This window comes from Numenius arquata, chromosome 5 (genome assembly GCF_964106895.1).
Source record: "Numenius arquata chromosome 5, bNumArq3.hap1.1, whole genome shotgun sequence".
Lineage (NCBI taxonomy): Eukaryota > Metazoa > Chordata > Aves > Charadriiformes > Scolopacidae > Numenius > Numenius arquata.
In genome coordinates this window covers 49,122,043-49,137,294 of record NC_133580.1, presented here as the reverse complement: position 1 = coordinate 49,137,294, position 15,252 = coordinate 49,122,043, and the positions used below count along the sequence as shown (strand labels likewise).

Genomic DNA, 15,252 nt, shown 5'->3' with positions numbered 1-15,252 from the left:
AAGAACTGATTTTCCAGTTCAAAGAGTGAAAAAAACTTTTTTTTTTTTTTAAGGTTGGGCTGAACCCACGTTCAGAATTTCTGCCCAATGAATTCATAGTGATTTCAAGAACTCAGCAGTGATCCAGATATGTTTCACTAGCACATAAACTAGAACAGCTTCAAAAAGAAAGGCCGAGACACTCATCCCATGGTGTTCTGTAGCTTTATGGTAGCAGTGTTCCTCTGAGGGATCAGAGACTTCAATTCAATTTTCTGTATTGAAATTGTGCACAGAGAGAACTTAAATACAGATTTCATGCATGCCTGAAAATCTTCTTGCAGAACATTGTTCATGGCTACCTTAAAATTTAATTGAAAAGGTCATACATTTAATACTGCTGGGGATTACTGACTGTGGAGTAAACCTACCAAGTTTTGGAATTACTGCGGGAAGAGAAAACAGGGAAAGGTAACTGCCTATGGTGTCTCTCTTTTTTTTTTTTTTTAAATCCTAGTGAAATCTAAATTTGACCTGAATTCAGAAATTTCCTGCATTCTAATACTACACTGTGATGGGTGGTGGAGTAAAATATTTACTGAAAAATATGCCCTAGTTACAATCCCTTGATAGATTTTTTTTTTTTTTTTTTTTTAACTGTGGTATATTTCTGGAGTCCTTTCTCAAATAAAAGCTTTCTTAACAGAAATATTGTTTCTAAAGAAAAAAGTAGTAACTTTAGGATCTGATTTTAGAATTAAAGTCAAATATTTCTGGAAGAAACACTGTTTCTATAAATTTCAATTTACGAGTATAATTTTATTTTTGACAAGTGTCAGAAATTGACATTCTAAAGCAATTTCATTCTCTGCTATAGAGTCACAATAGTAATGAAATCTTAAAGAAAGACAATATAAATAAATATAGTGTGAAAATGGAAAAATCATTGAATATATTTATTTATATTATTTTTCAAACATATATCACCATGCTTCTGCAAAATATGTCTCAAACTGTCAAATTTGGGCAATATATCAAATGTCAACCACCCTTTATAACAAACATTTCTGGGACATGGAAGTTGCTTTCATAAATTTAAACTAACATGAGCTTAAACAAAATATTGAAAAGTGAAATGAATACTAGAAAAGATCCACCCAAGGCTGTAACAGAAATAAATCTTTTGAAAATGGTGCAGAGAATTAAGTATAGCCTCTCAGACCTCAGCTGTCCTTAACAAGAACCAATCTCATCATCAGCTCAAGACCTCCCCAACTGCCTGAACCAATAAGGACAGAAAATCACCTGTATGCATTTCATTTTTCTCTATTTTTAGCTTGCTAAAGGATACAGGACTCACTATGGGATGCAGGGGAAAAACATTTTAGGACTGCACAGGACTTGCAATGGGATGTTTAGGGGAGGAACCAAAAGCAGGGAAAAGGAAGGACTGAGATTATTTGGGGAGGAACAAGCACAGGAAAATGGAGGTATAAGAGAATAAAAGGGGCTAGTTGTGTGTAAACAAATTGCTGGGCAGTGCACTTCTTTGGCCACACCTTGGGCCAGACTTTCTGATTTCCAGGTGCTGGAGAGACCACAGTGTCTGGAGGTCAACTAAGACATCTGCTTCCATGTGTTTGTGTCTGTATGTCCTTGGGACTGGAGCAACTGGGGACACCAGAATGCATGGGACAGCTATGGGATAGACTGAGAATCTAAACCCAGCTACTGAAGGGATCTACATTATACATACAAATATAGGCATTTCCCACTAACGGACCTTCAGTGCTAATTAGCCAGAGAGGGGAAGACTGGTGCTGTTAGGTTTGTTTCAAAGAATCATAGAATGGTTTAGGTTAGAAGGGACCTTTAAAGGTCATCTAATCCAAACCCTCTGCAACTGGCAGGGACATCTTCAACTAGATCAGGTTGCTCAGAGCCCCGTCCAACCTGAACTTGAATGTTTCCAGAGACAGGGCACGTACCACCTCTCTGGGCAACCTCTTCCAGTGTTTCATAGAACCATAGCATATTGCCGGATGTGTGTGGTCAGGTGTGTATATATGTATATATGAATTGTGTATGTGAGTTTGTGTGCATGTTCCTACAGGGAATATATGCTCAGCCTCACTACCGCTTGGACCTGGGGCAATGGAGCTGCAGTAGCCTCACTACTGGATTTGGGAACCCCTGACACTATTTATCAGTATAATAGCTCTTTGAGATTCTGTACAATGTCTGTTCTTTCATCAGAAGTGTATTTAAATCATTTTAGAAAAGGAATTTTAATGTCTTTCAGAAGCTAAATTCTCTGAGAGCTGAAACATAATTAATGGATTTGAAAAGGGTCTGAAAGAGCTAGCATTAGAGTATTTGCATAGAATGACATTTAGCATGCCATATTTCTTAGGATGAGCACTGCAAACATGAATAACAACTGAAGTCACTTTCAACTGTAACAAGCAATTCAAAATAGATTGTGAATATTTTTGAATAACAAGATAGAGTTTTCGGGCCACAGCATCAGTGACTTGCTGAATATAAGATTTCAAATCTTCATACTCAAAGCTTCCTGTAGGAGAGGGTTAGCCATCAGAGAGACAGCAAGTTTCAGAGTATCTCATCATAGATACTACTGGCAAATTAGAGGATATGCTTATTATACACACAGGTTCTTCCAAAGTGCAGACCAAGACTCATTCTCCCACTAAGCAAGACTGACCACAAGCCTCACTTCATCTTTCAGAAACGGATAGAAAGTCCATTGTCTCAAATAACTGCTTTTCAGTAGTTTCTTTTCATACACACACAGACTTTTTCCTCTATCTAGAAATAGCAGTCACTAACTTCTATAGGCAAGAAATATATAAGTTCTTATATACTTCAATGAAGAGCATTATAAATAAACTCAGGGAGAACATAGGTTTAAGTGAAAAGACCAGATAATTTCTTTTCTAAAAAAAAGATTTCTCTAGCCCCTAACCCAGGTAAGAAGCAGGTTATGCAGACAAATTCAATGCGATAAATTATTAGTATAAGATGTATTATTTTCTTTAAAAGAATCTATTATTTTTTTCCTTCATACTTGCCAGATTCAAACCCAATATCCTACATTTCTTTCATTCAACTCAGACTTTTGGAAGACAAGCACCGATAGAGAGGTACTAAAAAAGATATTCCAAATACTAAAAAAGGTATTCCAAAAGAGATACCTTTAAATAGCTTCCATCACAGATCAACTCTTCCATTTTGAATCCTGTCACTCAGATTCAGAGTTGAAAACAGCTGCAGAAATCAGACAATCATGTGCTCTCTCTGTAAAAGGATTTCCTCCTTTCCCACCTCAAGTGATACTCTAACAAGTCTTTTAATGGCTTCTACAAAAGCACCCTCATGAAGTAATTCCACTTCCATAGATTTTATAAACTAGGAAAATTGTAGAAGAGCTAGAACAGAGAAAGACAGAGCAAGCCTACACCCTTTAGTTGAATTCTTACTAACCAAATGAACCAAAGTGTAATGTATTCAGCTAAGGTTTTTTTATGTATTTTAAATGTAACTTAAAAGTGTTAAACCCATAGTATTCCAGGAAAGCTTTTAGATATTAATGGGTACAAACCTTTTTTCTTCTTTTTTTTTTTTTTCTTCCTTCTATTTCTGTTTGTTTGTTTGTTTGTTTGGGGGTTTTGTTTGTTTTTTAATCAGGATAGCAGAGAGAGTAGATTGGGTAAATCACAGCTCCTGGAAAGCTTGTTGCAGATGACTCTGCTAAGAGAGTAAATCTGAGGTATCAGTTTAACATGCTATGTAAGAAGATGTTCATATCCTGGACTTAAATGTAAATAAGATTGGCCTACTAGAAATGCTTTCAGTGTGAGAAAGGAAAGAATTTTAGGGGCTGAAGGGACAGAATGGATAAAAATAAGTACAATCAGTAGGATGGACTAACAGAACAGGGTGAAGCAGGTATCCAGGGTAAGAGAGGGATTCAGAGCAAAGTGTAATCTACTGGTAGAGAAAACAAAAGGACAACAAACAAGGTAATTAAGTTTGTAAAGTAAAAGGGGAAAAAAGGAGATTAAAAAAAGACTTCTTTTTTTTTCATTTTGCATTACAAAACCATGACTGAACAGGAGGGATAGGGAGAAGGACCTTATGTGAATACAGAACTAGGGTATGAGATGGAGATGCACTGTTTTAGGAATCAAAGAATGCCATGCATTTGTCTGAGTTCGGCAGTCTCTGGGAACACAAAGCTGAGACAGTTGTGACAGTGTACGTGACATTACAAATAGCAAGACTGAATCTGTCTCCCTCCAGGTCGTACTCGTCATTGAAACCAGAAGAGCTTAAATGAGCTTAAGTAACATTATAGATTATTATAAAAACAACCAGCATCTTGTGTATGTTTTATGGTTTTGGAGTTCACTCCCATCACCTAAGGTATGCATATTCCCTGTTTTTCTCCTAAGGTAACTGAAGACAGAAGGGAAGAGTAAGGAAGAACACCTTTCACAGGATTTAGTTTAAAATCTTAATTTAAAAAGTTTTAAAAACTAGGCAGTTAAAAGCATTAAAGCATTAAAAATATTACCTTTTAGTATGTTCCATCACAGAGAAAAAAAGTTACCAAGAAAATTATTTTTGTGTCTCAGGTATTGATACATACTTTCATGCTTACTGGCAGTCATGGAGTACATGGATCATATCATATTATTTTTATGCACTGTGCATAAATCTGCATGAACAAAAAATTAAGTCTACCTCAATTTTACACTGTCTTCATACACAAAAAAAACCATCAGCAGCTATTTTCTGTCCCTTTATTGAAGTATAAATTTCAGATTATGGTGTAAAATTTTATCTACCCTGCTTGAAAAGCAAAAACTTTAAAACACAACAACGAGGTGCTAGACTAAATCACGTTTTTAATGCACGTTTTAGCTATATGCCAGAAAACTTCTAGGAAAATTATATTAAAATTGGGCAGTCGCTATCACATACTTACTTACATCACCGAAGTCATTTAATACATAGAATAAATTTACATAAATATAATCTATTTCCCTGCCCTGCTTTCCTCAGCACCCCAAACTGTTTCTTAATAAATTAAATCAGACTTGAGCACAATGGACTTTGCAGTTTTTTGTGTGAATCACAAGCTGAATGTCTCCTCCACAGGGAATTTCCTTCTTCTCTAACGATCAATAAAAGACCAGTTGCGTTTAGACACCTATGCTATGAGAACATACAATTCTGTTCCCCTCTCCAGACTCTATTTCTTATTTCTATGAGTTCTTATTCACTTTCCTGCATTCCTCAGGCTTTGTAGTTTGATTAAGGTTACTACAACCAAAAAATACACGAAAATCTCACTCCTCCTAAAATTTCAATATGCAGAAGACTGTTGGCTTTCCCTCACATCTAATGTAAGAGAACATGAACAACAAGCATCAGCATTTTCCTAGGTCAACATCTGTCCCCCATCTGGGACATCTTTTACACAATTCTGACAACATGGGAATAAATATCCATACAGCAAAATACTCAGTGGCATAGCAGTTGGATTATTTCACTTAGATGTTTTAACTAAACCTTATTTTCACTGTTTTTTTAAGACCTATGAGATCAAAGTATTCCTATTATGGAATTATTATAGGATACATATATACACACACATACTTACACAATTAAGAGTTTTATGCATAAAATATTGACTCATTTTCAAAAAATGTGTGAAATAAAAACCCAAACAATAAAACCCTATCTTCTTTCTCATAGTTGTTTCTTCAGAACTCAACTTTGTAAATCTAAACTGTTGATCATCAGTTTTGTACAGCTATCCAAATATAATTTACACTCGCTATTAAAGTAATAAGCATCTTAAAGCTATATATTCTTTGCATTCAGATACATTCCAAAGTATCTTTCAAATTATACAGTACATTCATTTCATACCTATCAACAGAAAGCAACTGTCTCTGGGATGAATTGCAACAACTGTCTGTAGTAGCATATAAGAGTATACAGCAATACAGGACAGGAAATGAGGAGCACACCAGAGCCAGCTGTAACTGCAAGAGACATTTTTAGGTTGATGGTGTAATTACTCGAGCTGAAATTTTGCCAGAAAATCAACTAGAAATACTCTGGCAAAACACAGCCTCAGTTCATTAATCCAGCTCTTTATGTCACTGAACTAAACATATCATTTCACATTGCATCAAGGCTGGTCTAGTTTACGCAGCTTGTGTGTGCTAATAATGGTGTCTCCTGCTCTCCTAATTATGGACTCATGTTGTACAGACCCAAAAAAGCTGCTCCACTTTTCTGACAGACTTTTTTTCTAGCCTGCAGTGTTGATAAAAGATGAATGCCTGTATCATTCTGCATAATACCATTTATGTTGTTTTTTCCTCTCCACTTCCTGCATCGTTTTTTTTTTTAATACAGATTAAAAAAAGAAAAAAGGCTTATCATCAATTAAAAAGTCAGAAACTTAATCAAGAAAAAAAAAACTCTCCACAGCAAATCCTCTCAGATGCCTCTAGTTTTACAAAACAAAAATCTACCAAAAAAAAATAACTGTTAACTAATACAAAGCTCTAATGATAAAGAAAGATAACAAGCTCTGATACCTTGCTAATGAATGTGGTATATTTGCCTAGATCAAAGAGCATGAACAGTTTAGGCTGATGACTCGAACTCATGAGAAGGCTCCTTGGGAGAAGCTGGCAAAACTGAGTCAGCATCACAGCCCCAAAGGGAGAGCACTATAAATTCAGAGGGAACAAGGGCACTTACATCAGCACTTGAGATGCTGTACTAGATTTTGACATAACACAAAACAAGTAATGTAAGCAATGGGAAGCTGAAGTAGTTGACAAATCAAACTGCATGACAGAAAAAACAGGCATCAGCATCAAAATCCTAAATTAAAAAACAAAAAACAAAACATAAAAAACAAAAAACAAAACCAACAAAGAACAAAGACACACACCCCACCCCAAATACTGGCATAACACTGTATACATAGAGTATATAGCAAATACTCAACTTATTCTGATGTACTGGCATTTTAATATTTATTTTTTTAAAATCAGAACAGATAGGAACAGGAAAACAGTGAAACCAAATATACATATAGTGGACAAGAGGAAAAAACAGGCTCAGGAGAGTACAGACTGGAATATTCACTAATCAGTGTTTATGTACACAAAATTTTAACCCTGCCTGCTCACGTAACCATTTGAGTCCAATTGTCACAAACTGAAAAAACATCATATGAGTGTTGGGAGACTAACTCACTGAAAATCAGTATTTTTTACCTAAGTCCTTTAGATTCCTTTTGAAAACTCAGCTGGAGATCTGCCAGTCTTGTTCTAAAACCCAGGACTGATGACCCTGGCAGATGGTGCCTTTAGATTATAAGATTTACAATAGGAAAAACCTGAAAGGTACTTAATTCTGCTGCAATAAAGATAATTGCAATCAAAGCCAATAAAAAGGAAAAGGTTTATTATTAGCATATACTGAAAACATATTTTTGCCGTACCACACATGTAAATTTAAAAGCATCTGATATACATTTTACCATTTGACAGAAAATTGAAGATGATATACGTGATATTTTTAAAATTTCAAAGCTTTATTTGAAAGCAGTTTTCTTATAATACCAATTTGAAATTAAAATATTAAATTCTTCAAAACCAGAATTATTTCTGACAGTAAAGAAAAAGTTATTATCCCACGGCTGAGTCCCACTCCCAACTAGGTCATTTTTGTAACATTGTGTATCTTGAAAATTGCAGTTAAACCTATGCAGTATGCAAACTAATGTTAACATTTATCTTATTAACACCAAAACCCAGAAACAAAAATTGTTTTAACATTGCTATTATCTGTATGTTTTCAGACTTCGATAATCTTTGTATATATTTCAATATATACTTGAAACCACAAGTAATTCTATATCGTCATACTGTTTGGTTGATAATTGTTAGATTTTTCAGAAATGCATGCACCATAATCCTAATTCTACCTTTGCATCCATAGACTTTAAAGCACTGCTCAAAATTAGCAAAGTGAAAAATCATGTCATTTTTTTACACAGCAGAATAAAAAGCACGTATAAAATTAAACAGTAAGCTTTGGCACTGGGCAGCATGGCTGCAAAATAATGTTTGAGTTCACTATTTGGTGACAAAACAGCTAAAAGGAAAAAAAAAACCCAACCCCAAATACATGCTTTTTTTTACCGAAGTTAGAACGTTCTTTATACTCATTGCCATTCATGAAGGTACAGCTATTTTAATACAAATATACTGTAATATATACATTATCAGAGCAGCTGAAATCCTGAAAGCATCAAATAAAACAGTTACCCAGTTAAGCATCTTGTTCCACATACCTTGTTTGCGTACATCCTCTACAGCAGCAACCAATTCCTCCTTGAGATCCTGGCTCTCTTTAGCAATTTGATCTCCTTTTTCCAAAAAGTTTTGAGTGGCCTGCTCTACTGAAGCAGCCAACACATGAGCCTTCTTAGAGCGCCCTTTCTTTTTGCCAGATGGTCCTTTATTGCTTGTGTTAACAAGCGTTGTTACCTTTGAGAAAGAAAAACAAGTGTTCGTCAATTTAAATGATTCTTTAACTATTAATAGCGCAATAGATACTAACCTAATTCAATCCCCCCACTATTTTCTTCACCCTTGAAATAATGTAATGGCCACATGTATTGAATAAAATATAATTTGAAGTTTAAAATCCAAAGCATGGCAGCACATACCTCAAAAAAAGGTTTTTCCTTTAAACCTCTATTTAGACTGGGCTAAGAAAATCACAGTCAAGCAGTGAAGCAGTGAAGGAGAAAAAGATAAGAACCAGGTATGGAAAGGCATTGGTGCTAAAGCATCATTTTTGTCACTGTTTTTCATTTAAAACGAAAAAAAAATAAAAAATAATAAGCCGATCAAATGAAAACCTAACACACATAGGTCAGAAACCACTCAAAAAGCAATAGTCCCTTGAGATAAGTACCATCAGTTACATTCAAGTGGTGACAAAAACACTGTGGATATTTTCCAGACGTTAAGGAATGAATAGCTCCTGCTGCAAAGATTATACAGGTGAAAACTATTCAGTTCAGTATTGCTCCAGTATATTTACAATATATTGGCATAAAACAACAGCAGATAGTGAAATGATCAAACTTTCTCCCCAGTATTTAAAAAGAAAGAAAATCTGCTTCCATGTTGGTAGAATCTCCTAATAGAATTCCTTAATGAACTGTCAATAAACCGATTACAAACTTTATTCACAAAGCTTAACAATACAGCACAGTGAACACCACAGCTTTTTCCTGGACCAAAAAATCTTTGTGTCATAGAATCATAGCACAGTTTAGATTGGAAGGGACCTTTAAAGGTAATCCAGTCAACCCCCCTGCAGTGAGCAGGGACATCTTCAACTACAACAGGTTGCTCAGAGCCCTGTCCAACCTGACCTTGAATGTTTCCAGGGATGGTGCATCTACCACCTCTCTGGGCAACCTGTACCAGCGTCTCACCACCTTCATCGTAAAAAAAATATGTCTTCCTTCTATCTAGTCTAAATCTACCCTCTTTTAGTTTAAAACCATTACCCCTTGTCCTGTCACTACAAGCCCTGCTAAAAAGTTTGTCCCCATCTTTCCTATAAGCCCCTTACAGTACTGAAAGGCCGCAATAAGGCTATCCCTGAAACCTTCTCTTCTCCAGGTTGAACAACCCCGACTCCCTCTGCCTGTCGTCATAGAAGAGGTGCTCTAGCCCTCTCGTCATCTACGTGGCCCTCCTCTGGACTTGCTCCAACAAGTCCATGTCCTTTCTGTGTTGGGGTCCCCAGAGCTGGATGCAGCGCTCCAGGTGGGGTTTCACCAGCAGAGTAGAGGGGCAGAAACATCTTCAAGCCGCTGGCCATGCTTCTTGTAATGCAGCCCAGGATAAGGTTGGAGTATATCACTCCACCAGTAAAAGGCTGCCTTTCTGTAAAACAGGAATACTGTATCAGATATCAACAGGTGTTAAATACATGAAAAAATAGCAATGGATCCATAACAGTCTGGGATGCAATTGACCCTAACCAGGATACAAACCAGTGATGTTTTGGTGTGCTAAGCCAGAAATTTACTATAAGAAAATAAAAACCTTTGCAATAAAGACAGTGCACTATAAAGCAAAAGGTTTCAAAATGAAATACAAAAATTTACTGTCCTCATCCTTATTACAAGAAGTGTGAAAAGGTGTTTGGTACAATTGTGTCCAAAGAACCTTTTTTTATGCTCTTTGTGCTACATTTTTTGCTCACTGAGCTAGGGTTTTTTTTGTCAAATCACATATAAAAACTATCAACTGTGGAAGAAGAAAAAAATGGAAAAAAAAAAAAATTATCAGGGCTTGAAAACACCATATGCATGGATGTACTGGGTGAAAACAATGTATTCCGGAGCTTCTTTCACGAAGGAGTCGGCCTGGCTACAGGAAGGTAATATTCTTCCACCATCTGGGGTTTTTTTCCACTATTTATATCTAGAAATGATATTTTCATTGCTACTTTTCCCTTGAAATTACTCTTCATAAAATTTCCTGGAGATCCTTTTGTGGTTGATCATTGTCTATTTAAGGATTTTAGAATTTTAGAAATAAACAAGCTAGGTTCACTCTGTAACCTAACTCAGGTTTGGCAAATGGAATGGATTTGTCCAGTACATTGTAAGGATGACTAAGAAATGTTTTCACGTGCACCAAGCAATAAAATTATTTAAGCATTGCTGAAATTCCCAGAGGAAACCTGAAGATGAAGAGAATAATGTCGGAACTTGATCTTAATTATTTGGACTTATTGAAAAAACTTGAACTAGACTGTCAGAATAGTTCACACAGTATAGAAAGAAAAAGATCTGAAGTGAAGAAAAGGTGGTCAATAAGCTAAGTCCAATAAGATTATTTCATAGATCTCTATTAGGTAAATGCAAGGATCAATAGCTAAAAAAAACCAAACTCGAAATAGCACAAACACAGAGAAGTTGTAGCTGGCAGAAGAACTACTGAAGTCCTGTGAAGACACAGAAATTAGTTGGATTGCAGACTACTTTTGGTGCCCTAAAATTGTATTTTCCCATTAAAAATCATCAAAACCACTGTTACTGGATTGTAAGTCTGCAAGTCTGCTCCTTCTGTGCACAATTCAACTATTAGGTGGAATTGTTTTCACCTAACTTTACCTACAAAAAAGTTACACATCTGTTGTAAGATCACCTACAAGTACGGAACTAATGCAGTCAGTGAATTGGAAGAGGGACTACAGCTGTCATAGATTACAATAAATTTGTGTCTACAGATAGACAGTCAATTAGATATCATTGACGAGGAAGGGAACCTGGAAAATCAGATTGAGAACAAACAAACAGGTATTTGATTGCTAAAGTAAGTGACATAAATCCTGAATAAATATTTTCCTATGATAATCTCCAAAATGTTTTGGTAGTATATATAAATATGTTTTTTATAGATATAGATAGATATAGAGAGAACATATGTGTGTGCTCTTTAACAAAATGTTTCTACATGTTGAATTTATTATTACAGCAATGGTCTCAGCAGAACCAATAAACCATTTTACATACAGCCCTCATAACGCGACAACTATCTCCAGGCAATTTGAAATAAAAAGTACTTAAATAGAAAAGTACATAGCCTGATTTAATTTACACCATGTTGACTGACAAGAGGCCTTCCTCCTAAAAGAGGTAAGTATGAGGCAAGTCCTGCAAATATACATTTCTTGAATGGGTAAGCATGTAATATGCAAAGGAAGAAAAGTACTTGGTTGAACATACATTGATTTTGATTATGTGCATTTTGTTTAACGGGAGCTGGCTGGTCATCGGTTACCACTGAGGCAGGTATCAGTAACCCAGACTATGGAGAGTAGTTTGCTGAATTCCTAAGAAGGAACTAGTTAGGACACGGGCATCTTATGCAGCAAGCTCTGGAGTGACTGCAAGGACACATCACAAATCAAGAAATGGGAAATAAATATTGATCTATTTTGGCCCATATATTGGGAGGTTTTTCTCTCCATATCTGAAATAAAAGTAAGGAGTTTTCACAATAAGCTAATAGTATATTTTTACAACAGAAACAGACAAAAATATCTGTATACATTTAAAAAGATAAAAGAACCCTTCTTGAGGACAGAAAGCAAGCTGAGGGTGGTTTGTTTTCAAAGAAAGTACGTTCACAGCATATTCAGCTTTAAATAGTGCTCTTCCTAGAATATTGGTATCTAATTATGGACACCTACAGAAATGTAAACAATTCTAAACCAACCATAAAACAATAAGAAAAGTTTATCAGAACTTCCCACAAAATATGGAAATAATTATAAATTAAAGTATTTAATAGCATTTTCTTTAATACTTTTTTTAACATAGGACAATTGTTTTGTCCTTTGCCAACTACTATGCAGAAACACACAAAAATCACTTAAAGGTCTCTACCAGTGCCCAAAATCTTCTGAGTAAAGAATCTCTATGTCAGAGTCTGTGTAGAGCAGACGTACATGTGCAGGTCCTAGAGATGAACAGGAACCAGCACTGGAATAAAACCTTTGTTAATGCACTGAGTTACTATGAGTCCAGAAGTAGCCCAACACAAGGAATTCCTAATTGCCATAGAAGATGGATACTTTGCTACCACTTCTTATAACAGACATGGAGAAAACAGCAACCCCACAGGAAATACTCTCAAAAGGAAATGCTGGTGGATTCTTCTTCATCCCAATTCCCTCATAAAAGTTTTGTTGCTGTTTTTTCTTATTCCTTTTGTTTTGTTTCTAGCATTAAAAAAAAAAGGCAAAAAAAACACCCCAACATAAAAAAAGTCTCTAACATGTCAATGTTCTGATTCAAATATAATCATGAAATCATATAAGATGTGCTAGCAAGAGAGCACAACAAGTTCATAAACGGTGCTAGAGATACTGTGTGCCAATGTACCTCAATGATTTGTAAATTAGAAACAAAGGCTTATAAATTTTAAACAATGGAGACCTACAGACATGAAACACATGAATAGCAACATCTTACTGCTATCTAAACCACAGCATTCAAATGCTAGTTGTTCAGTATTTTTTTTAATTTTATTTTGATTCCAAAGAGGTGACCTGGAACACACAGGTAAGATCATTCAAATAAAAATTAAGAACAAATCTTGAGTCCAACTGGACTCTCAGATCGGTTTTATATACACTTAAATTCAATTGAATACAATAAGAAAGTGAATGAACACCCCTTATAACTACATTAGTTACTATTTTCAATTGTTATTTTTTTCCAGTACATAGCTATTTTTAATTTAGAACTGCAATCTGAGATTAGTACAAGAATTAGGCCATACTGGGGACACTCCTTCTATCTGAAAATATTCGTCAGCTTATATGAAACCCTAGTAGCCTGCTTTCTTGTTTCTCAATATTTGAAACAGATTTAAAAGTAAATGGAGAGTGTATTTCCTAATTTTGTTTATAGAACCCCCTTCAGCAGTTAAGATGACTAGCGACCAGACAAATTTCTTCTTCTCTTACAGTCTAGGTTAGGAACCACCAAGAGGAAGTTAGATTTTTCACATTATTATTAAAAAAAAAAAAAAAAAATCAATTTAAATGTTAGAAACTTTGATAGACCTATTTTTTCTGTGAAAACAAATTTCTTAGGAAAAAAAACCAAAAAACCCTTAACATCAAAGAAAAGGCTGATGTAGATTAATGAAAAAGTATTTCTTAATAGAAACTACAAAGAAAAGGAAGAGCAATATAATTTTCAGTGTGCACCACTGGAACATCTTAACATCTCCTGCTGTAACGTGTTCTGTGGATGAGGACAGCAGAGAGAAGACATCTATTCTAGTCCCAGCATTGTCACTCAAGTCTCTGACCTTGTACATATCATGTCTCCTATATATGGTTTAATTTCTTTTCTCTATTCCAGACACTTCAATCTGCTTGGAAAATTATTCAATACGACATTCACTTGAATTAACTTAATAGGTAAAACTAATTATTTTGCTTAATCAGGGCTGCAAACTAATTTGATCAAAGCAATACTGTTCATTCATTTCAGAGAGTCTCATTCACAGCTCTAGAAACAAACACTAGATGTTAGTTTCCTTAAGAAAAGAAAAAGAAAATACACACTGCACCCAGATTTAATTTGACATATGCATCTTTCAGCTATTTTAACAAAAGTATAAATTGAAAACTCTGCCCCATATAACTTGCACATGTAAATTCATGTCCTTCTAAAAAACCTCCACATTCTGAATTTATCAATCACTGCAAGTGTGGGAGTAAAGACTAAGAGAATGATGTGGCCTAACATGCACTATTCCCAATGTACTGTTTCAAAAGTATTCTGCCTATCAAAACTAGTTAATGTGAATTTATAAGCACAGCAAAAAGCCTAAAAACTTCAAGTGTAAGAAATTGCATTTACAGTTTAATTTCTGAGTGAATGAGAAAGTCTCTGGGTGTTGAAGTGACATATATAGTAACGAGAACACTGAGAGCAGACACAGCGTGTATACACTCCTTCCAAAATGCAGATATTTTCCAAAGAACATGACAAAATTTCCTAGTCTTATACCACGAGTTAGAAATCCCTACTCTAAGTGCTACTGCTATGCCCAGAAAGCTGAGCACCTTATCTTATGAATATTCATGGTCATCTTCCTTATGTACTGAGTCAGAGAAAACTGTTATTGACTTACTGCACTACTGAAAGAACTTTATGGTCAGTATGGCTTCTGTTCCCCTGCACTTATTTTTAGATGATTTAATCTCCATACTAGGGATAGAGATGACCTGGTGTCAGCAATGGAGTGCGCTCTCAACAAGTTGCAGATGATGAATCGGGGGGTTCAGTCAATATGATTCAGGGCAGGGCTGTTACTCAGAGGAACCCTATAAAAGTCAACGAGGACAAGTGGAAAGTCTTGCACCAGTTAAATAGGAACCTGTGGCAGCAAGACAGGGGAGGGACTGACTGTCTGGTCAGCAAGCCTCCTTCAAGGGACCCGAGGGACCTTCACGGATGGCAACCTGTCATCACTGTGCCTTGGCACACCTTGAATTTCGTGTCCAGTTCTGGGGTCTTCAATACCAGAAAGGCAGACACAAGTTGAAACAAGAGCTTCAAACTGCATATAAGAAAAAACTCATGCAATCATTTGT

At 35.6% G+C, this 15,252-nt stretch overlaps 1 protein-coding gene across 5 annotated transcripts in view; it reads right to left on the bottom strand.

Moving 5' to 3' along the window:
* The window catches only part of CTNNA2 (catenin alpha 2), a 456,927-nt gene that overhangs the window by 397,936 nt on the left and 43,739 nt on the right, over positions 1-15,252 (bottom strand). For all 5 annotated transcript variants that reach the window (XM_074148276.1, XM_074148277.1, XM_074148275.1 and 2 more), the window contains exon 2: positions 8,393-8,588. In XM_074148276.1, the coding sequence (XP_074004377.1) occupies positions 8,393-8,588 (196 nt within the window). The remainder of the gene's footprint in view (positions 1-8,392; positions 8,589-15,252) is intronic.